This window comes from Pezoporus occidentalis, unplaced genomic scaffold, assembly GCF_034315485.1.
Source record: "Pezoporus occidentalis ecotype Australia unplaced genomic scaffold, CSIRO_AGI_Poc_V1 ctg73, whole genome shotgun sequence".
NCBI lineage: Eukaryota > Metazoa > Chordata > Aves > Psittaciformes > Psittacidae > Pezoporus > Pezoporus occidentalis.
In genome coordinates this window covers 2,343,237-2,363,679 of record NW_026916082.1, presented here as the reverse complement: position 1 = coordinate 2,363,679, position 20,443 = coordinate 2,343,237, and the positions used below count along the sequence as shown (strand labels likewise).

The window sequence follows — 20,443 nt, the reverse complement described above, 5'->3', positions numbered from 1 at the left end:
TGCCAGCTTCCTGTCACCTGCATTGTCTGTCAGCATGAATTCGCCACAGGGGACTACCACACAGGAGTAAAACATCTTCTGGCCCCATGGTCAGGAGGTAGGAAGTGAGCGAAAACTGGCCAGCATCCCAGAGACAGGCTGGTATCAAGGACAGAGAAACGATGGAAAAGGCCACGCTTTTCCTATCACAACTAATCATCACTGATCATCTCAGATCTGCAGGAAGAGGCTGGCAGGGAATGCCCACACTGCCTCTTCTCCAGGGAGTTCAAATTCCATATATGCAGTCAAAAAAAAAACCAAAGAGCAAGGTGATGCCATTCATATTATATACACCATCCTTTAATACACAAGATTTGTGAAAGGTGCTGGGGGGGGGACGGGGGGTGGAGGGAAGCCTTTCTTATTCCCAAATGTTTACCATTACACAGAGTTTTCTACTTATCTCTCAAAACCCTAAAACTCCTCAGGCATGACAGACCCCACCTAATTGCCAGCTCTTTTCCAGCTTGCTACCATTCCCTCCTGTCTCTTGAGCAGTTAGATCTGCAGATGAGAGCAGAGCAGAACTGAACCGGGGGAGGACTCATGCTTTATGAGAGATCCAAACGCTGCACATGAACAACAACGTTCAACCTAAGGAACTTGATGTATAACTGAGGGATGCCAAGATGCAACCACACAAAACACTTCACTCCTGACTCATACCAGAGGGTGTGAGTCACTGCCACTGTCCAAAGGCTGTGGCAAGGGAAGGAGAAGGAAGGGATCTGCAACCCATATGAAAGGATTACAGCACATGTGCTACAGCAGGAGGGTGTTGAGAGGGAATGGAGGAAAAGCAGGTAGATTACAGCCCCTGATAATCTCTGGTTACATGGTTCTTACATTTTATTTAGTTAAATAGCTATATACTTATTTATTTAGTTATCAGGTCAAGTATCCTAACACACATGTAAACACAGGCATAGTATCTTCTACCTTTCTAAAACACATTTTTTTTTCTATGACCATTGTGATTGAAATGAGGAACTTCACTCTGCCCTTTCCCATCCTCCTGTCAGGTGCTCACATGCAACTCATTTTGATCAACACAGGTATAGCAAGGTTTGCACTGATAAACCGCTAACTACCAGAGGCAATAAATTACAGACAACTCTCACCAGTAAGACTGCACAAAGCATTTCCCCATGAGCTGTGAAACAGAAACAGCAGCACTGCATGCTTTGCTTTGACACAGGTATCAACTCACTCCTGTGTCCTCACACGTTCCATGAGAAGCTCTTGCCTCTCATCCTTGTCTCCACTAGGATGAGCACTTGAAGAACTATATGGAGATCATACAGATCACGGTCTGAGGACAGCCTCCACTGCTCAGGTGACTTTAGTGACTGTTAACCTTTGTCTTTGGGGAAGAAGATGCGACTCTCCCATTTTGCAGAAGACACAACATTCCTAAATGAGCCAACATTTTATTTTACCATCTAGTGTTTGATCTCATTCTTTAGTGCTGGAGTTAGACCTGCCTCTTTTCTCCTTTCACTAAGACACCTTCTCCCCAGTCCAGTTTATTGCCTGTTTCCCGCAGCACTGCAGGAAGCTCGCACAAAAGATAAGGAATAGAAAACAAAGCACACAGAAAGCTAAGAGCCACCAGCACAAAACCTCAGCACAACTCAAAGGCAGGCTTTGTTACTTGTAGCATGTGAGGTAGGAACAAGTAATGAAGATAATCTCAAATTAATTAAAAGCAAGAGAGGGTAGAATTGAGCCTGCAACAAAGAGATGTAGTACATGCAAATTGAGAATGCTACACTACCAGCAATGCTGCCTTTTGATTAAAAGGAACAGAGTTCCCAGGCAGGCTGGGGAAAAAACAACAGTGAACAATATTAATTAAGAAAATTAAGACCTCCTCAGTGCTGATGCTGTGCTTCAGGTTGCCTTCAGTAAGAACAAGTTGCAGCTTTAGATGCAACAGATCATGCCGCCTGTGGGTTAGCATGGGAGGGATAACTTTGGAACCCATTAACCAGTTTGAACTGAATTCAACAGGGGGAAAAGGTCACAGAGAAACAAAGCTCAGCTCTGCTCAGCTGAGTGAAGAAGCAGGTCCCAAAATAACATCTGGCCTGAGCCATAAACCACCCAGTGTCCATTCTCACAGCTGGCAGGACTCCAGCTGATCAATGTATCGACCACAGCCAACCCTCGGGCAGGCCCGCAATGCTCACCCAAGTACACCATGTGCCACTATTTACAGCTCCAAATGAGCAGCAGAATGAGGGATCATGACAGATGAAAGAAAACGCCAAGAGACAGAAGAGCCCTGGAAGGGCAAGTAGTTCAGTGGTAAGTGATGGCTAACTTCTGTTGCTTAACAAATGACCAGGCATCTTAGTCATTTTTTGATCCTTTGGAGAGCAAACAGCTCTCACAAGTCAGATAACTTAGCAGTCAGCATGGCTACTGGGGCAGAGCCTCAAAAACACTCAACTATAATCCAGTGGGGTGCCCTGGCCAAATCTGTCTCTGCTGTATTCCATATCGCATGCTTTTCTGAAAGCTTTTCTATTTAAGGCTCAGCTACCCAGAAAAGTCTGGACAACGATTATTGGACCACCTCTATTATACCTCTGCAACACCTGATACGGACACTGTGAGTGCCTGGGGCTTCCTCCTGGTGTTGCTCCAATAGTTGCCAAAGTACACATGGATATAGATTCTCTGTCTTCTAAGATGACCATTTTCTCTAGTAGCATGCCTAGCATACTGGCTTGCAATCTCAGCATCCCATAGGCAAGACTTTATGCAGGCCAAACGTGGTTTTCATAAACCTCATCTGACACACAGGTTTGTCTATCTGCCTGCCTCTTCCACCACATAGTGTTAGAGCAAGGATTTCCATGCACAGGGTCACCATGTTCCTTTACTTGCAGGCTCATCAGTCTTGTGTCTTACACCAGGCTTTTGGTAGCCAAACAGAGGCAAAATCTTGTCCCAGTGCAAACCCAAGAGTTCATGCCAGTTCAGACAGTAGGTCTGGCCAGAAGCGCAGCACCACAGCCCCAGACACCCTTCTGCATCCCCATCCACATTCCCATTATAGTGTCCAGTACTACCAATATTTGCTGATTGGGAACAAATCTAGAAAGACACCATGAGTGGCAAAACAAGGACAATGCCCTTCACATGCTGCCCCAGGTCTACATCTTACAGAAGACTGACATGGAGAAACCCAGCTGAGGCCCCATCCAAGGGGGCAGGAGGAAGATGTAATTGCCCTGGCTCACTCAGGAGTCCTTCACCTGCACTGGGTGTGAAGCAGACGCTTTTCCCCTTGGGCTGTGAAGTGTAATACAAAGGGTGGGGAAGTCATCCTAATGATTCCAGAAAGCCAAGACCATCCTTAAACTTTGAATCCTACTACATTATTCCATGGCAAGATTGCACAAGCACGTGCCATGTGATGACCACCATCCTAAAATATTCCACCCCATTACAAACAAGTCACTTAATTCAGAGCCAGCTCACAACCACCTCAGCAGACAGATGTGACCCCTCTCCTGTCACTGTATTTCCAATGGAAGCCGAAATTCATGGCTTCCACAGTCCCACTATGTCAATTCTCATCCAGCTCAAAAGGAGCTTCAATTTGAAATAACTGGGATCTGGGAAGCCATACTGGTGAAGTGATGAGAACAGTAGACAAAGAATGCTCCTTAAATCACTTTCAGACAGAGTTTTGCAGTGCTTTAACTTGATCAATCTGTTAATGATTTTAGCTGAGCACATTCTGTTTTTCCATTATTGAGAGTCCTGTTCTTCCCCATCTTAGCTCCTTTTCTCACCTGTTGTTCCTTTCTTTCATACAATCTCTTCTAAAAATAAAATATACTCAGCATCTGAACTGTGGCAGATGATGTTAAGTAAGTCCTTTGTCATTAAGGAATCATATCAATAAGGGACAGGAGTCAGAAAACCTGCTTTCCAACTTCAGCTCTGATCAGCCACACAACCCAGAGCAGATCCCTCTCTCATGCATGCCTGAAGTTTCTCAAAAAAGCCCCAACCAAAAACAACAAAGACCAGATGATCTTCCTTTTAGTGACCTTTGAAATACACAGATGAAGGAGGCAGTATACTTTAGGAGGCAGTATACTTTATAAGTACAGTCATGTCTGTCACCCTGCAAGCACAAAATTGGCAAGATTTGGTGGTAAAGGACAGGAAGCCTAGAACAGAGAAATGCCCATGAATACAGTCATCCATCCCCCTACCTTATACAGAAAGAACTTCTCCCCCAGCCTTCTAACAAAGGCAAATAAAGACTGCAGACAAGCAGTCCTGTTTGCCTGCACCTGATGGTATTGATCACAGCTGGGGGGATTTTCCAATCAGGCACAAACCGCAGGGAAAGACTAGCAACCAATTAGAGCTCCCACTCCTTCCTCCCTGCATCCATGAGGTCCTTAAACACTTTTGGCAAGAGCTAAATAATCATACTTTATATATTCTCACCCACCCAACAGCTTTTGCAAATATCTATCCATTTTAAGCCTCAGCAACAGCCCTGCAATGTGAATTAACTCTTCCTTGTACATAGGGAAGCCAATGCATGGGGCAATGCACATCCCCATTAGGCATAATTACAAGTCAAAAAATCATGAAGAAAACCTGCATGCACAGCCTGCTCTCCTCTGGCACCCCAAGGAAGCACATCTGAACTCAACTCATGCTTTTCTCTCTGCCTTGAAAGTAAGCAGGAGCTCTGTGCTCATGTCTTCTGCTCCACTAGCTCCTCACCGGGGTCCCCTACCAAATCCTCACAAGGGGCTCAACACATTTCTGGAGTGAAATTTCTAAATAGAAAAGGTTTCTGAAACCATAAACTGAAACCTAAGAAGTTTCACCTTAACGTGAGGAAGAACTTCTTTACATTGAGGGTGGCAGAGCACTGGAACACACTGACCGGGGGCTTGTGGAGTCTCCCTCTCTGGAGACATTCAAAACCTGCCTGGACATGTTCCTGTGTAACCTGCTCGAGGTGGCCCTGCATTGGAAGTGGGGTTGGACTGCATGAAATCCAGAGGTCCCTTCTGGCCCTAGAGATTCTGTATCAGCAGCATCACTGTCCACTGAAAACGTACCAGCACTACCCACACATTGTAGGCTGGTCTATAGTTACATAGATAGTGTCTGAAGCAGGGCTGAAGCAGTTGTTTTTAGGATCCCGAGGCCTGTAGCCCACCACTGACCAAAGTGATTTGCTGTGTCTCAGTCCCAGTTTTTCCAAGTCCCAAAAATCTATTTTAGTCCCCAGGACACCAGTAAGCAGAACCAGTTTTCCCTGGATGAAATGTTATTTTGTGCCATCATGCAGTGACTGGGATGAATTCTGGTCCCTTCTGTCCCCCACACACACATAAGAAAGAAAAGGAGAGAGGAAGAGTAACGCTAAGATTTGTGCAACAACCTCAGGTTGGTCAAAATGTTGGTCAAAGTCCTAAGTGGCACGGACCTGTCAGGACAAGCGTATCCTCTGTAGATCAGGCACCAGGAGAGAAGCAATGAAGCGCAACTGCCCTGACCTCACCTACAAGCTATAATTGGTGTAGGAAGGAGAGAAGATCAGCAGCTACCCTCGGAGGTTAGTCCCGAAGTCAAAACGGAGCATGGCATTTCAGGAGATAAAGTACACACTGCATCAGTCAGGAGCAGCGAGGATTCAGACTGCTGCTTCCTGGCACTGTAAATGTTAACATCGTCCCTTCTCCCAGCCCAGCAGCACTGTGTGGGGAGGATGCTGGTGGCTTTACAGGCACAGGACTAAGGCTAGAGGTGACCAGAGCAGATGAGAAATCACGGCACAGGGACTCCCAACTTCACAAAAAGGGCTGGCAGCAATCAGAGACCACATGAAAGGCAGACAGTACCAGCTGCAAGGGAGAGTGAAATGCTTTACCGAGGCCGAGTGCAGGCTAAGACGATTTTCCTCTCCCGCAGAGGGAAGCCCCGACAGCAGGAGTTTCACAGAGTCAATGACTCCAAGCGGGTTTTCATATCAATATTTCAGCAGCGCCTGTCTTTCCAGCGGGCATCTCCCAAGCCCCAGCTCCCCTCCCACCCTTTGCGGTGTTTTCCTTCCTTTAGCAAATGCCCACGCTCCCTCTAGCGCCCAGCTCTGCTCTCCACACACTAGCAGCCCGGCACCCTTTCCTACAGCATGCACCCCAAGGCATCCAAATCACACTGGAGCTAATTAAAAGCGATGCTATTTTGGGTACAGAGGCCCTGTAGTGGTCTGCACATCTGCCTGGCTAGCATTTGTGTCACGTATCAGAACACGAAAGGGAAAAAACATCGTGACAGCTTTGGTGTCAGGGACCCTCCTTGAACAAGAGGGTTTTGCTACTTATTTCAGTGGGAGAGCAATTAGGTCTCCTTGAGGGTTGAGAAGGAAGGAAAAAAGAGTGGTTTGATTATTCAGCATCAATCTTTTCTGATTTTTAGTATACGCTGGGACTCTGCTGGCAACAACGGTTGGGAATTGACGCTGAAGTTTCCATAGCAGATTATTTATCTAATATGTTAACACCTACACAGCCACTCTTTCAAACACGCAGCAAACTTTATGCAGTTCCCTCAGTCTCACAACACCCCATAATGGCAGGAAAGGAAATACTGCCATGTCCTTCTTTTTGCATAGAGGAAATGTTAATAACGATGCTGCAGGTTGAATCCTCAACTACAGTAAACTGACCTCAATCATTCCTACATTAGTTTAAGGATCTAACCAAAGACTTTGGTACTTTGGGGACTTTCTGCATTTACAGCATTCAGTGCTTTTAAAGGAACAGGTCATTTAATTTACTGTCTTGATTAAAAGCAGGATAAACTCCACACACCTTCAAACAGATTCGCACTGGAAGCTAAATTTGACCAGAACCCTGCCAAACCCCAGTGTTAACTCCATAACCAACAGGTTCTTTGCAGTTCTCCTGGAACCAACCCCAAACATGAGCTCAGGCTTGGCCTTTAATCCTGAAATTAATCTGGATTTGTAAGAGAGCAGCGACTCAGGTAAGCACTTACTGCTCTCCTCCATTCTATCTACAGATACCCAGGGAACTTAAGGAGCACGACACTATGACACAATCTAAGTAAAGTCTTGACTGTTTGCAACACTGGCTTCCAGTGTTCTTTAGTACAACCAGCATTAAAAAACCTTTAGCTCCTTAACCTGTGCTTTGCCCAATAGATGACATTGCCTTCATTTATTTCCTATAATCTCTACTACAAATACAACTATAAATTTGGAAACTTTGAGAAAATTGCATCTACCCCCAGCCTTGCATTTAAGAAAATATTTGTCTCATCTCACTTCCCTTTTGGGAAAAATTTCTCCTTCCAAACATCAATTATCTGCTCAAACCCATTTTCAGAATACTTCTTCATCTAATTGGATGATTGTTTTTCATTAAAAAAAATCATTAAAGAATCATATAGGGCTTTTTTTCTGTTTGCATTTAAATCATTGTGAAAGCTTAGCCACAAATTCTAGGCTTCATCCCTGGTCATGAAGAAGGATGAGTGCTGAGGCCTGAAGGGATACTGCTGACAGGCACCTAGAACAACAGTAGTTCTGTTACTGGGCTCTAAGCTACACTGACAGCTTGCTGTGCTAGGCAGGGTAATGGCCCAGGGCATCTGCCAGCTTCACGGAATCCACAAGCAACATCAACGCTCACCCACTGGACATCAACCTGACTTTTAATGAAACCAGTCTAGAGAGAGATAGCCCAAAAAGTATTCTCCAGACACCTTATTCTTGCTCTGCTGACTCAACACAATCATAAAAGCAATTGCCATGCAAGAGTTTAATTTTTATTTCCCCATCTTGTATTTGAATATTAATTAAAAATGGATTGGCACAGTCCTGGAGAAGGACTTTAGTGGCAAACTTCATTATTAAAGGTAGTGGAAAAGTGGAAATGCATCAAGGCATTGTGATATAACCAGTCTACCTTCAAATGGCAATGAGAGTCCAACCTAGCCAAAAGCCATTTGAGAAAGAAACAGTACAAAATAGCAATTAAAATATCTACCAAATGCAGTGCAATTAGTATGATTGCTCCATCACTATTTTGCACTCTAGGAGTAAACATTTTAGACTGAAATCCAACTGGACTGTTGGAGCAGTTACCCATGGCTGACAACTAAATGCAGCATCGCCTGTCTAAAGATTCATTTTCTCCCCTTCCTCCTTTCCAAGCATAGCAGTCTATTTGGAATTGCAAATACTGCCCATCTAATTCTGCCCATCACACACTGCACTGCTAGGCATCTTAATGAAAAACTACCTGGCACACAGCAAGCCCATCAGCCTCCCCAGCTTGTAATTCGCCATGGGAGTGAATAATGTCTCAGCATCAAACCACCAGTACATTAGCAGATCACACCAGAACACTGCCAACAGCATTCAGAAGAATCATTCCCGGAAGAGACAGACTTCACTGCAAGAACTTGTACAACCTGCTTTTCACTGCCAGAGCTTGCACAGGATTAGGGAATAGGATCAGTGGCAGCAGGAGGGAAAGAATCACAGAAGCCTATTCAGAGCAGGACTGCTATCATCAGATCATGGGTATGTCAGGCTCGAAAATCTCCAAAGACAGACTCCTAAAACTTTTTGGTGCCCTGCTGCACCAACTTCTTTGGGAAGAAACTCTTCCTAATGTTCAATCTGACGTACGTTGTGGGTGTTGCCACATGTTAATCCCTCTTCAACCGATAAAACGAGCCGCATTTTCTGTCTGACTCTATTTCAGGTGGCTGTAGGCTACTGTAGTGCTTAGCCTCCTCTTTAGCAGTGTCTTGTCCCAAAGACGTCTCATATTCCCAGTCTTGGAGTGAATCTTGCAGAGACGACAGCCACAGGCTGACTAGACCTCTGGACAAAACAGTGTAACATGGCTGACAAGGTAAAACAAGGCCTTAGTCCAGTCTCTCACCAGCTCTAATCCTGCCTTCCCCAACTTACAGAGCCTGGATCATAAGGCCAACCATGAATGCAGTTGCATGGTCTGCACAGTAGCAGCTATATCACTTGGGACACTGTACTTCTTGTTTAAATTCTGCACTGCTGCACCGCACTGAGATAAAAATATGCAGATCACGTTTTCCCAATAGTATGAAAAATCCAACCCCTAGGATCATATAGGAGCTAGGCCTGGCTGAAGCAATGTGAAATATTGCACGTGCCTAACACAAATGCCATCTCCTGCTCTTACTGTGGCATTACAGTACATTTTGTCATCTTTAAGCCTGAAGTTTGCCTCTGGTTCCTAGAAAGGCAAAGGCATGTATACATGGGATACCTATGTATTCCACACTATCCCAGACTATGATGGTAAAATGAGGCCTCTGCATAAATAATGGATTGCAAATCCAAATCCAAAACCTCCTAGAGGTTAGAAGAAAGCTAAAAATGCTCATCTTTGCTTTGTATATTAAAAACAAACAAATGAAAACCAACAAAAATTTGCCCACACCACCACAGAATTTGTAGCACTTCCAACATAGAAAAAGCATGGCCATAATTAAGTACTTCCTATGAACAGCTACATTCATCAGACTGGCTACTCTGAAACCCAATGACAACAGTCTCTGTTTACCATTCCACTAGTGGTAAACGTATCACATGATCATATCAGGATCATATCATATCAGTGATCATATCAGGAGAACAACCTAAGTGTGCTTTCCCTACTGCAGCTTGTTGAAATCTCTTGAGTAAACTATCGTCAAGAAACAAGAGAGTGAGATTTAAAGCTGTAACAGCATTGAAGGTGCTGCTACGTATGTTTTGCAGGTCCTTACCCCAGAAATCAGGGAGAGATGAAGGAAAACAAGACAATCTAAGGAAACAGATCATCTTCACAGGGAGGTTGAAGAGAGCATCATCTGGTGAGCAGACCAAGGGAAATTTTCATGCAATGACATAATCATCAAGAGAGGGGGAAAACAAGTGTAGAGGGTAGAACTTCTCCCCAAATAGCACATTTGTGCACAGTGTGTGTTCAGAGAGGAATGGCTTCGAAAAAAGAAAGGCTTGCAGATCTTCTGGGAATAACAGCAGTTTTCATAAAAATTCTCCTTCCTTCAGAAAGGCCTGAGCAATAAAAAACCCAACATTTTAACTGATCTTTACTAGGTCCCTCAAGAGCTTCAGTGACCTCTCAATAAATACCATTAGGGCAGACTGGTACTTGAAGCCCAAGTACAAGTCTTGTTTTTTCTAATATCAGACCTACTGAATTAAGGCAACTCCTGTTCCGAAGAGCACAGAGAGCACAAACCTCACTTCTACACAGAACAGTATTCTTGCATTTTCCTAACAATTTCCACTTGAAGATCTTCAGGTATGGTACAAAGCAGATATTAATTCTGCTCCACATCACCACTTTGTGGTAGCTAAGTAGTACTATCCTCATTTAACATGGAAGAGGAGATCCAGAGAGGTTAATTGTCTTTCCTAAGGTCGCAGAAAAAGCCTCTGGGCAGGACAAAGCAGAGAACCCGAATTCCCTGATCTCGCCAGCCTTTTGCCTCTATCCTAATCCTGCCCTCACTATCTGCAAATGGAGAAACAAAAGTTTGTTGCCTGTAAGGGATTATTTTTTAATAAGTTTGAAATTTGAAATTTGAGGGACATGGGAGAACAGGGGGATAGGAGATGGAGGGAGAGGGAGCTGCTCTTAAATAATAGCTGTAAAAACACACTGAAGGTTTTTAACATTCCAGGTAACAGGATGTGCAGCCCCTGCAAAGATCTCCTTTTTGCAAAGTGTCTGTAGATCTATATGTCCCAGTAAAAGCATCATTTTTTTATTACCATGCTTTCTCCCCTTGCAAATTCACCGAGTTGTTAGGAATCCCCCACCACCCGTGTATGATTTGAAAGACACTGCTTCACTGCATGAAATGTGATTGATCATGTTTTTAATAAATCGTAAGTGGCAAAAACACAGGGTTTGAAATCTATTCAAGGAACAGACCATTGGTAAAAGTAAGCTGTGTGCCTCTTCACTGCTTTGGTAGCCTGAAAATAACAACATGCAGACATGTCCTACCTGCTCTCCTAAGTCATCTGGCATAATCATGACATGAGTCACCATCTTTTGTCCATTTTCAATACACCTTCCTGCTGCTTTATATCTAACTATGACCTAAGCAAATGTATGCTTTGAAGTGAGAGGCTGGGAACTGATGTGGCTGGCAAAAGCCACACTGTTTCCCTGAGTGACCTTGGGCAACTGCTTGACGTTCCTATGCCATAGACACCCCAGTGCTCAGAATCAGGTAAAAACTGAACTGCAGCAGAAAAGCTGGCATTGGATTCAGCCTTCTCTGCTGCTAAATAGAAGGACCCAGGTTCAAGCATTTAACTTTCCCTCTAAACTGTTGAAAAAAAAAATCCATTTAATCACTAAATGGAGCATGTTTCCTTCAAGAGATGGGACAGAAAGTCTCAAGATGTTAAGCTTCATATTAGAAAAATCACAAGATGGTAAGACTAGTATTTATTAACATGCTTGCTTTTCCTGCCTACAAACACCACACTGGCAATAACCACCAGCCTTTTGCTTGCGCTTTTGAGTTGGAAGCTTTTAACACACAGTATCTTGAGGTGCAAAACCTTCATTACCTTTCTTAGTCACCTGGAGTTAAACAATAAAGGAAACTAGTTATTTAAATGGCATATTTCTGTAAAAACAAAAAAAAAGAAGGCGGCAAAATTCTGTGGAAATCACTTTCTGACCTGCACTTTAACAAAAAATAACCTTTCTTTCCCCAGTAAAAGCCTACAGAATGAGTTTTCTCTGCTACTTCAACCAGAAATACTCAAAAATCCATGCTGGGAAGGGATGGGGGGGATTTTAGCTTCTTTTGCTCAATGCCCCTTGATTCAGCACCAAAATGAAAGAAAAGAGAGGGAACATAGGTTGTTTTCTTCATTACATGCCATGTTATATTAAACATAAATAATCCTAGAGACAAGCATAGTGCTAAAATATACCACGCAGCTGTTTTCTCTTGAATGTTTGCTTTCAGCTTTAATGAGAGTGGAATCCATGTCTGGCAAACACAACTGCCTTTAAAAAATTGGTTAAATCAAAGTAACATCTACATTGCTGTCAGGATTATTGCCCAAGTAATACTAAATAGGGAAAAAAACTTCCAGTCAGTAAAATAAAGAGGTGGTTGAATTGCACATTATAAAGCTATAGCTGATGCACAGATAGATAGATAGACAATTTGCTTTTTAATGACTAATAAGTTTCATGAAGAATGCATCTGAAAATCCAGCTGATCTGTTTCATGCTGTTAATTGCTTTATACCCATTTCCAATAGCGGCAAAACAATAAAAGTGGCATTTTCAAGGCAATGACAGGCTATAATAATCAGAATAATGGGAATAAAGGTTTCCTGTAGACCTTTAAGTTATGCCTGTTCTCAGACTTTACATCAGAATGGAAATAGTATGGCTGATAACAAGTTAAAAGAAAGTTGAAGTTTTGTCCACAGTCATCTGCCAGGCATTGAAAAGCAGGGTGCGAGGGAGGGTCCTGCTCTATCGTGGCACGACGGTGCGTGGGATCGTGGGACACCTACCCCACACACACCCCTATACAGTGTCCCACAGACCTTGAGGGGCACTTCAGTGACTCATTATTACTGCCTACAGGGAAAAGGCATGACATGCCACTGATTTTTAATAAACTTTTCCCTGTGCTTGAACTATCTGCCTCCTTACTGAGACCCTTAACGCGCTCTGGGGCTTTCCACCCTCAAATGACTTAATGGGAACTCTCTTGTCGCCAGCGTGCAGAGCAGGGATCAGGAGGGCTTTTCCACCACCACTGTAGATCCCTCACCCCCTGGCGCAGAGGCAGCGAAGCGTGCCGAGGTGGATATTACATATGAAGAATCAGAGAGAAAGGGGACCCAGCTGTTCAGGGACAAGGGACAGGGCGGAGTGGGGGGCAGGGGGTCTTCCCTGAGCAAAGGAGAAAGCTCCAGCCAGCCCAGCCCCTTTGGCGGCGTTCCGATCGCACTGCCCCTGCGATCGCAGCTCTGCCTGGGGGCGGGGGAAGAAAGGTGTTCCCATTCCCCATCCTTCCCCGGGAAAACTTTTTTCTGCTGCCACCGCTCCGTGTCCCCCTCCCTGCGGTGCCCACCAAGCGCCCCTCTCTTCCGCGCACTCCCTGCCGCAGCGGCAAGCGCGGCTCCCTCCCCGCCAAACCGAGCCGGGTTGGGGTCGGGTCCGTGGGTCGGTACTCACGCTGCTGTTGTGGCCGGACCGGTGCACCATGGCTTGGTTGTGCGCCGCATCCCCGGTGAGCGCGAAGGTAGTGCTGCTCAGCCTCAGCTCCTCTGCCCCTCGCAGCCGCGCCGCTCTGCCCTCCTCCAGCGGCCCGCGGGGCTGAGCCCTGCCGCCGTGCTGCCCCTCGGCCGCGGGCACCCCTCGGGAGCGCCCCTCGCTGCTCCGCCGGCTCCGCGGCGCCGCCGGGCCCCGGCCCCCGAGCGCGCCGCCTCCCGCCCCCGCCGAGCTGATCGGCGCTCCCCGCGGCCCCGCTCGGCCCCCCGGCTCCCCGCCCGGCAGCGGGTCCGCGCCGGCCGAGCCCCGCGCCCGGCCGCCCGGCCAGATCCATAATCCCCGCGGCGGCGGCGGTCGCTGCTCCTGCCTAAGGCGAGACGAGGATGCGGGCCAGGAGGGCGATGGAGACGAGCAGGATCTGCAAGTTATTTCGGCGCCGGTGCAACACCAAGAGAGGAGTAAGAGCCATGTCCAGGCGAGAAAAATGGTGTGGCAGGTCGGAAAGCAGTTGGTCCCCTTCTCCATGCCTTTGCGGAGCGAGTCGGGGGGCTCGGAGAGGGAGGGGGGAGCGTGAGCCGCTGCGGTTAGGGTTTTTTTTTTTCTCTTTAAAGAGAAAGGGGCCGGCTTCTAATTATAATAATTATTAGTATTTGCGAAAGGCTCCTCTTTCTCTCGCTCTTCTTCTTCCCTCTTCCTCAGCCTCTGAGACGGTGACCGGGAAAAAAAAAAAAATAAGGGGGAAAAAAAAATAAGGAAAAAAAAAAGATAAGAAGGAAAAAAAGAACAAAAATCCCAACTCTCTCCCCGGTTGTTGGATTCTGTTCCTTGCTCTTGGTGGATTCTCTCTCCTTTTTTTTTTTTTTTCAAAAGTGCTTTTCAGTGAAACTGTTCACGTTCAAGGATTTGATCAAGTGAGAGGGTAACACCACACGGGGGGAGGAGCCCCGAGCCTTGCCAAGCCGCCGCCGCCGCTGAAATACACCAGCGAGTCCCCAGCCGCGCCTCGCCGCCGGGGGCCGGGAGCGGGGCCGGGGGCGGGAGCGGGACACGGACCCCGCGCCGAATCAGCGGGAGCATCACTCAGTCTTTGCTCCTGATTTGGTCTGCGAGTTCCTGCCCGAGGCTGCGCTCCTGCCTGAGAGCAGCCGTCATTCAGCGTTTCTCGTGATGTGTATTTACATAGACTCGTATCTACAGCAGCGTAGGTATTGCTCACCCTATGTGCGTGCCTATATATGCATAAACGCTGGACTTGGGGAAGGGGTGTAAAGCAACAAGCCTGGGTGAGTGTGGCTTTTGGGTGACTCTCCCGTACCGACGGGCTCAACAACCCAGCAGAGCCGGCTCCGGGCATGAAGATGTGCCTGTCCCGAGCGGGGCTTCCCGGCCGTGGGAACTCCCTCGTGTGCATGGGAATCCCAGCAACCATACCACCGTCCGGGAAGGGAGACGGGCAGGATTTATTTGTGGGGCGAATACCCAAGAAAGGGCAGTGTCTGCAGGCAGCTATCTCACTGCGGCAGCGTCTCGGGACTGTGTCGGGAGAGAGAGCGAGGGAGACGTATCTCTAAATGATGCCGGCGCAGCGCTCCCGCTCCCATCGCAGGGATGCCACATTTCCCCCGGCCAGGACACCAGCTTTCTGCTGGCAAAGCCCAAGGAGCCACTGCAGCTTCAGCCCCCGGGCAAGGTGTGAGTTAATCGAACTGTGCGAAGGCGAACCCCGTCGTCCCGGGGGTCACCCTGGTCACTGACACCCGTGCCTGCGTCACGTTCCTCCGGTGAGATTCATTGCAGCAGCACGTCGGCACATTTTCCCTTTAGATCAAACCCACGGCAGACCTTTCCCCGTTCTCCTCCTCCCTTTCACAAGTGGCAATAATTAGCGTTTTGTTAATCGTCCCACCCGCCCACTCTACCACATCAGCCATTCTTTGCCGTCCAACGACGGATCCACCAACTACACGGCTCTCCCCCCCCCCCCCCCCCGCCTTGTCAGTCTCAAGGCGGGGACGGCTCAACAGTTTCTCCCGCTTTGGGTCTTCCATGGAGCCCGGGGGGGAGCGGAGGGAGAGAGGGACAGTGAGCGGATCGGTGATGGCTGTGCTGTGCCCGCGCTGGGGCTTCTTTAGCCGCCTCCTGCTGCAGACGTCTGACCGGGGCGGGGGAGCCCGAGCAGCCCGGCTCGGGGAGAGCGGGATGAAGGGAGAGGTGACTGCGAGCACCGATGCCGGTTGCGAGCGGTGGGAGCTGCCGCTAAATGGCTGTCCTGCCGACCTGGAAAGAGGGTCTGGGGTAGGAGGAAAGCGCTGAGAGCTCCGGGAAGGAGGATGGGCGGTGTGGGGAGGCTGAGGGAGCCGGTCACTGCGCGGTGGGGGCTCCAACCCACGGGCACGGCTCTGCCCGTGAGCTGCAAATCCCCACGCAGAGAGGGAAAGTGGGAGATGGGGGCAGAGGAAACAAATCACCCGCCCCCAACCCAACGGATGTTATTTCTGGCTTGGAATCGGCTCCTTTTCAAAGTACGCTGCCAAAACGTTTAGGAGATGACATTTCATTTGTGTGGGAGCAGTGACGTGGGCCTCAGCCAGAATCTATCCATAAAACCCTGGGCGAAGGGATTGAGCGAGTTACACACACCTGTGTGCACAGAGCCAGGCCATCCCCTAGGATGCACCCCCCACTGCTTATAAAAGAACAACATAGTACGCTCAGGAACAGGACCTCAATTGTCTCCCTAGATTGACTGCTGCAAGAACAGTGTCCCCAGGTCTGTGGCACCAGCAGCATGCCACCCCTGGATCCTTCCACTGCTCTGCACTGTGAAGGGATGCGCTGCCCACCCTAATGTCACCCTCCCACACTGCGGCTGCAGCTGTGACACGCAGAACTTGTCCTTACATTATGATTAAAGTTTCTCTGCCCAAAGAAGTAGCAAATGCTCCATCCCTGGCAGTGTTCAAGGCCAGGTCAGGCAAAGCCTTGGGCAACATGGTCTAGTGTGAAGCATCACTGCCCATGGCAGGGGGTTGGAACTAGGCGACCTTAAGGTCTTTTTCAACCCAAACCATTCTATGACTCTCCAGTCCCTTAGGACCCAGCAGCAGCTCACTGCTGCTCCTGAAAATTTCTGCGTGTTCAGAACCCCTGTCACCACAAAGTAAAAGCTACCGTGAGGCTAGCAGTTGCCACTGCTTAGCCATTTTGTAGTCCACCCAGTCCCATTAATCTTCTCGGCCTTTCTGGATACTGTTTAAGACCCAGTCCTTGTTTATACTTGGATCAGACACTCATTTGTGCAGCACTGTCCCTGACTTCACAACCAAAGGCCACAAACGCCAAGATAGGACCCTGTGGTCACATCTCCTTTCCTAACTCCTGCCAGCACCAGGCATTGCTTTGTGTCCACCACATCACTCTTTGTCACCACAAGAGCCAGGCTGTGCTGGACATGGCACAGAATGTGATGGGCTTCATGCATAGGTGTGTTCATCAACACTCTTTCAGGCAGTGTGCTCATCACCCCGATAACGGATCTCTCCTACACCGCAGACTGAAGAGTTTTTACTTGCAGCTAAAATCATCCTCTGTATCATCCACACCTGCCACACTCAGGGACAATCCCAGACATTCAGTTCATACTATCTTAGCAAGATTACCCCAGGCCTTTGTTTTTCAGACAGACACCCACCAGAAGATGTTTCCAAAGAAAACCCTCAAAACCCTTCATCAGTGCCTGCTTTTTACTGTTAAATAACAGGACACAAGCTGAATTCTCACTGATGAGCTAGGACTATTAAAATCTCTCAGCTGCGGATTTCCCTGCTTTTAGCAGTGGTACCAGTGCCAAAGAGAGAAGCAGCAGCGCTCTTCTCTAGTCCCTTTCCTTCTCTAGAAAACAAAGGTAACGTGAGCAACACCCCCATCTCCTGCACGATTAGCGAACTGCGTGCCCATCTGCAGCACAAGAGAAAAAGGGCTTTTCCAGTTTGTACCATCCTTGCTGCAGGAACATCAGATTTGCTTCAAAACCTGGCCTCTTGCATGGCACGGTGATAGTGAGGATGGACAACCCTAGATTTTCACTGTCTATATCCAAGAATAGAAATGGAATATTTCAACACAGTATCCATTACAGGCTGTTTTAATCCTTGGTCTAATCCATTACAATCTGCTTTAATCCCCACCCAGCTGCAAACAGCCATTCAAAGAAGCAGGGGTTGGTGTTATATGCTGTTGGACCATGTTGACTTTTAATTGATGTAAGGCAACCATATGCCATAACACCAGGCAAGGCAGAAGATCTTAAGTAAGCAAGTAAGCAAATGTTCTGGAAGGGAAATTGTGTCACAAATATAAAGGAGTAGAATATGCCTATAACCAAGGGGGGGCTGGGTTCAATTAAGGAGAGAAAGACAATTGGGAAAGTTGTGTTTGGCTGGAGATGTTTTGGAGGGGATGGAGGGGAGTCTAATGACACTACCTAAAGAAAGAAACAAATAAAGCCCGACAATCATTTCATACCAAAGCCTTCTAAAGCAGCACTGATCATTTGGGGGTTTCTTTTATTTCTTTTCCTATTCTGTGATTTTCATTTCAAAGAAAAATAAAATAAACCAAGGAGTTAACTGCTATCACACATCAATAACTTCACCATCAGTACCTCCACTGTTGGTTGTAGACCTGCTCCCCAGTACCCCATCCCTTCTGTTCTGCCTAGATCTGCCCATCAACGCTCCATGCCCCTCTCTTCCTTCAGCACTGCACACACTCAAGCCTCCCTGTGTGTCTCACCATCACTATCACCCCATGAAGTTTCTGAGTGGGAGCAGGAACCTTACTTGCTAGAGCCTGAAAGAAATGGGGGGAGTTGGGGAAGACATCATAAGAGGAAAACTTAAAGTGGGGAAAAAGAAATGCCCCAATACATGGCATTACATTCACACACATAGATCCACCCTGAAGGTCTCCCACACTACTCAAGTACTCCCAAGGGAGGAAATCCCACATGTACTAAGAGAAAAATCAATGCTTGCTTCAGTTAACTTTAACCTATTTATTATGTGTGAGACCAGTCACCATAAAACAAAGCAGCTGTGTGATAATGTGTCTTGTTTACTAAGGAAAGGCCTGAGTCTACCTAAACAAAAATCATTACAAGCTGAAATGTCCCCATATCCTCATAATAAACACTGGCTGCAGGCAGGGCCCTCACCATTTTTGCTGGTACAGTGCTACCCCAATGATGGGACATATTTTCTTCTAGCACAGCCAGTCCGGGTGTGAAACAGACAGTCTGCCTCTGAAGCACAGCAGGCCCATGGCAGGGAGCCTTCAGTACTGCCAGACTTGCTGCTAAGCTCCTAAACAGGGCTGCAAAAAAAAGCACTGTGCAGATGCTGCAAGAGGAAATCAGGCTCCTGCACTAAATTATAAGGTGGGAGCTCAGCAGCACAGCACACAAGCATGCAGCATGGGTACCACATACCAGCATGCCAAAAGAGGTGTTTTACACATGCTGGGTCATGGGACAATTTGATCACAGGTTATCTTGGAGCAGGGCTCTCACAAATTAGTGAGTCCCATTCACTGCATCACAGCAGCACCATCCTCTTGATCAGCACCATTCACACAATGCCTCAGAACAGAAAAGAGTACTGCAGGCCACACTGGAACTACAGTGGGTAGAGTTAGCAGAGGTAAGAACCACTTCTGCAGATTTCACTCAGGCTCAGGACTTCACCAGCACTAGCAGATCCAATCCCAGGTTTGGTGACCAGGCTGTCTGCATCTTTCCTTTTGATTTTTTCTATCCACACATCGTGTCTGTGGGAGGCAGAAGAGGCCCTTTCATTCAGGAATGCTCAGACTGCTCCACTGTCTTCACTCACTGCTAAGGCTACCCAAAAACTGCACAACCTGCCCAAAGCAGGTGAAGGACTTGTTGACTCCCAGAGAAGGCAGAGGTGTTTTGAATGCTCTGGGGAGATCCTGCAGGTTCTAGATCATGCTTCTTAGCTGATATTGGGCTCTGGTGTTGGTCCTTAAGCCAAGATAAGAAAATCCCCTTTGGGTGATAATCAGCATCATCAGGAACTCCAAAGAGTTTATTGGAATGGATTAAGTGCATGGACTTGCAGCATACACAAAGATAAGTGGTGCAGCACACAAGTTCATTGTGTTGAATTCACTGCATACTGCAGGTTGCATATATTTTGTGTCTTGAAGACCCCAGTCAGAAATACAGGATCCCCTCTCTCCCAGATTTCAAGTCACTCAGGACCACAGTGAGATCCCAGATTTTCATAAGCATTTGCCGAGTTTTTGAAAGTCTGCTCCTTAGCATCACTTAGAAAGCTCCAGGTCAGGATGTTTAAACCTCCAGTCTTTCTGAATTCAAAGAGCTTGCCTAAAAAGCTGGGTCCAACGGTGCCATATATAATAAAGAGAAGAGTATTGATGGCTTAAGATCTTATAACATCCAAGAACATGCTATGAGTACTGACATATCCTGTTTGGAGAAAATCCAATTAAAACCGGAGAATGTGACTAATATTCACATGATCATTGATTAAGAAACAGTAAATGACCCTCATCTCCCTCCCTGTCCCAAGGAACGCCTCAGTCTCACAGCTTCCATGGCAAAAAGGAATCCCCCTTACTGATAGAAATTCTGTGCACCTCTCCTCAGCTTTTCATTTCTGGTTGTTATTGAAGCCTCATGTCTGACTGTTTAGGAGTGGTTCCCATGCAGCACAGTACTGGCTCCCAGGGCAACCAGATAACGCTGTCCTCAGCAGACTTACTCCCTCCCCTAGTCTGGAGGAGAAGCTCCCAGGGAAGAAATTCGAAGGACTTAGTAGCTTCAAATAAAGGACACCAAACATCAGCCACATCCAGGTCCTCACAGGCTACTGGCAAAAGAAACAGCAACAACCCACAAATCCACCAGGATGGAAAACTTCCTTGACAGCCACCAGCCAACCAGACACTGCACAGGAGATGTTTTAGAAAATTCTCCTGTATAAATCATGAACAAGACAGATAACCAACACAAA

The 20,443-nt window shown here is 47.1% G+C and overlaps 1 protein-coding gene across 1 annotated transcript in view; it reads right to left on the bottom strand.

Moving 5' to 3' along the window:
* SORCS3 (sortilin related VPS10 domain containing receptor 3) overlaps positions 1-15,275 on the bottom strand; it is a 301,150-nt gene extending 285,875 nt beyond the window's left edge. The window contains exon 1 of the mRNA XM_062601930.1: positions 13,350-15,275. Coding sequence (XP_062457914.1) covers positions 13,350-13,910 — 561 coding nt within the window. The 5' untranslated portion in view covers positions 13,911-15,275. The remainder of the gene's footprint in view (positions 1-13,349) is intronic.
* Positions 15,276-20,443: the final 5,168 nt, after the last annotated feature.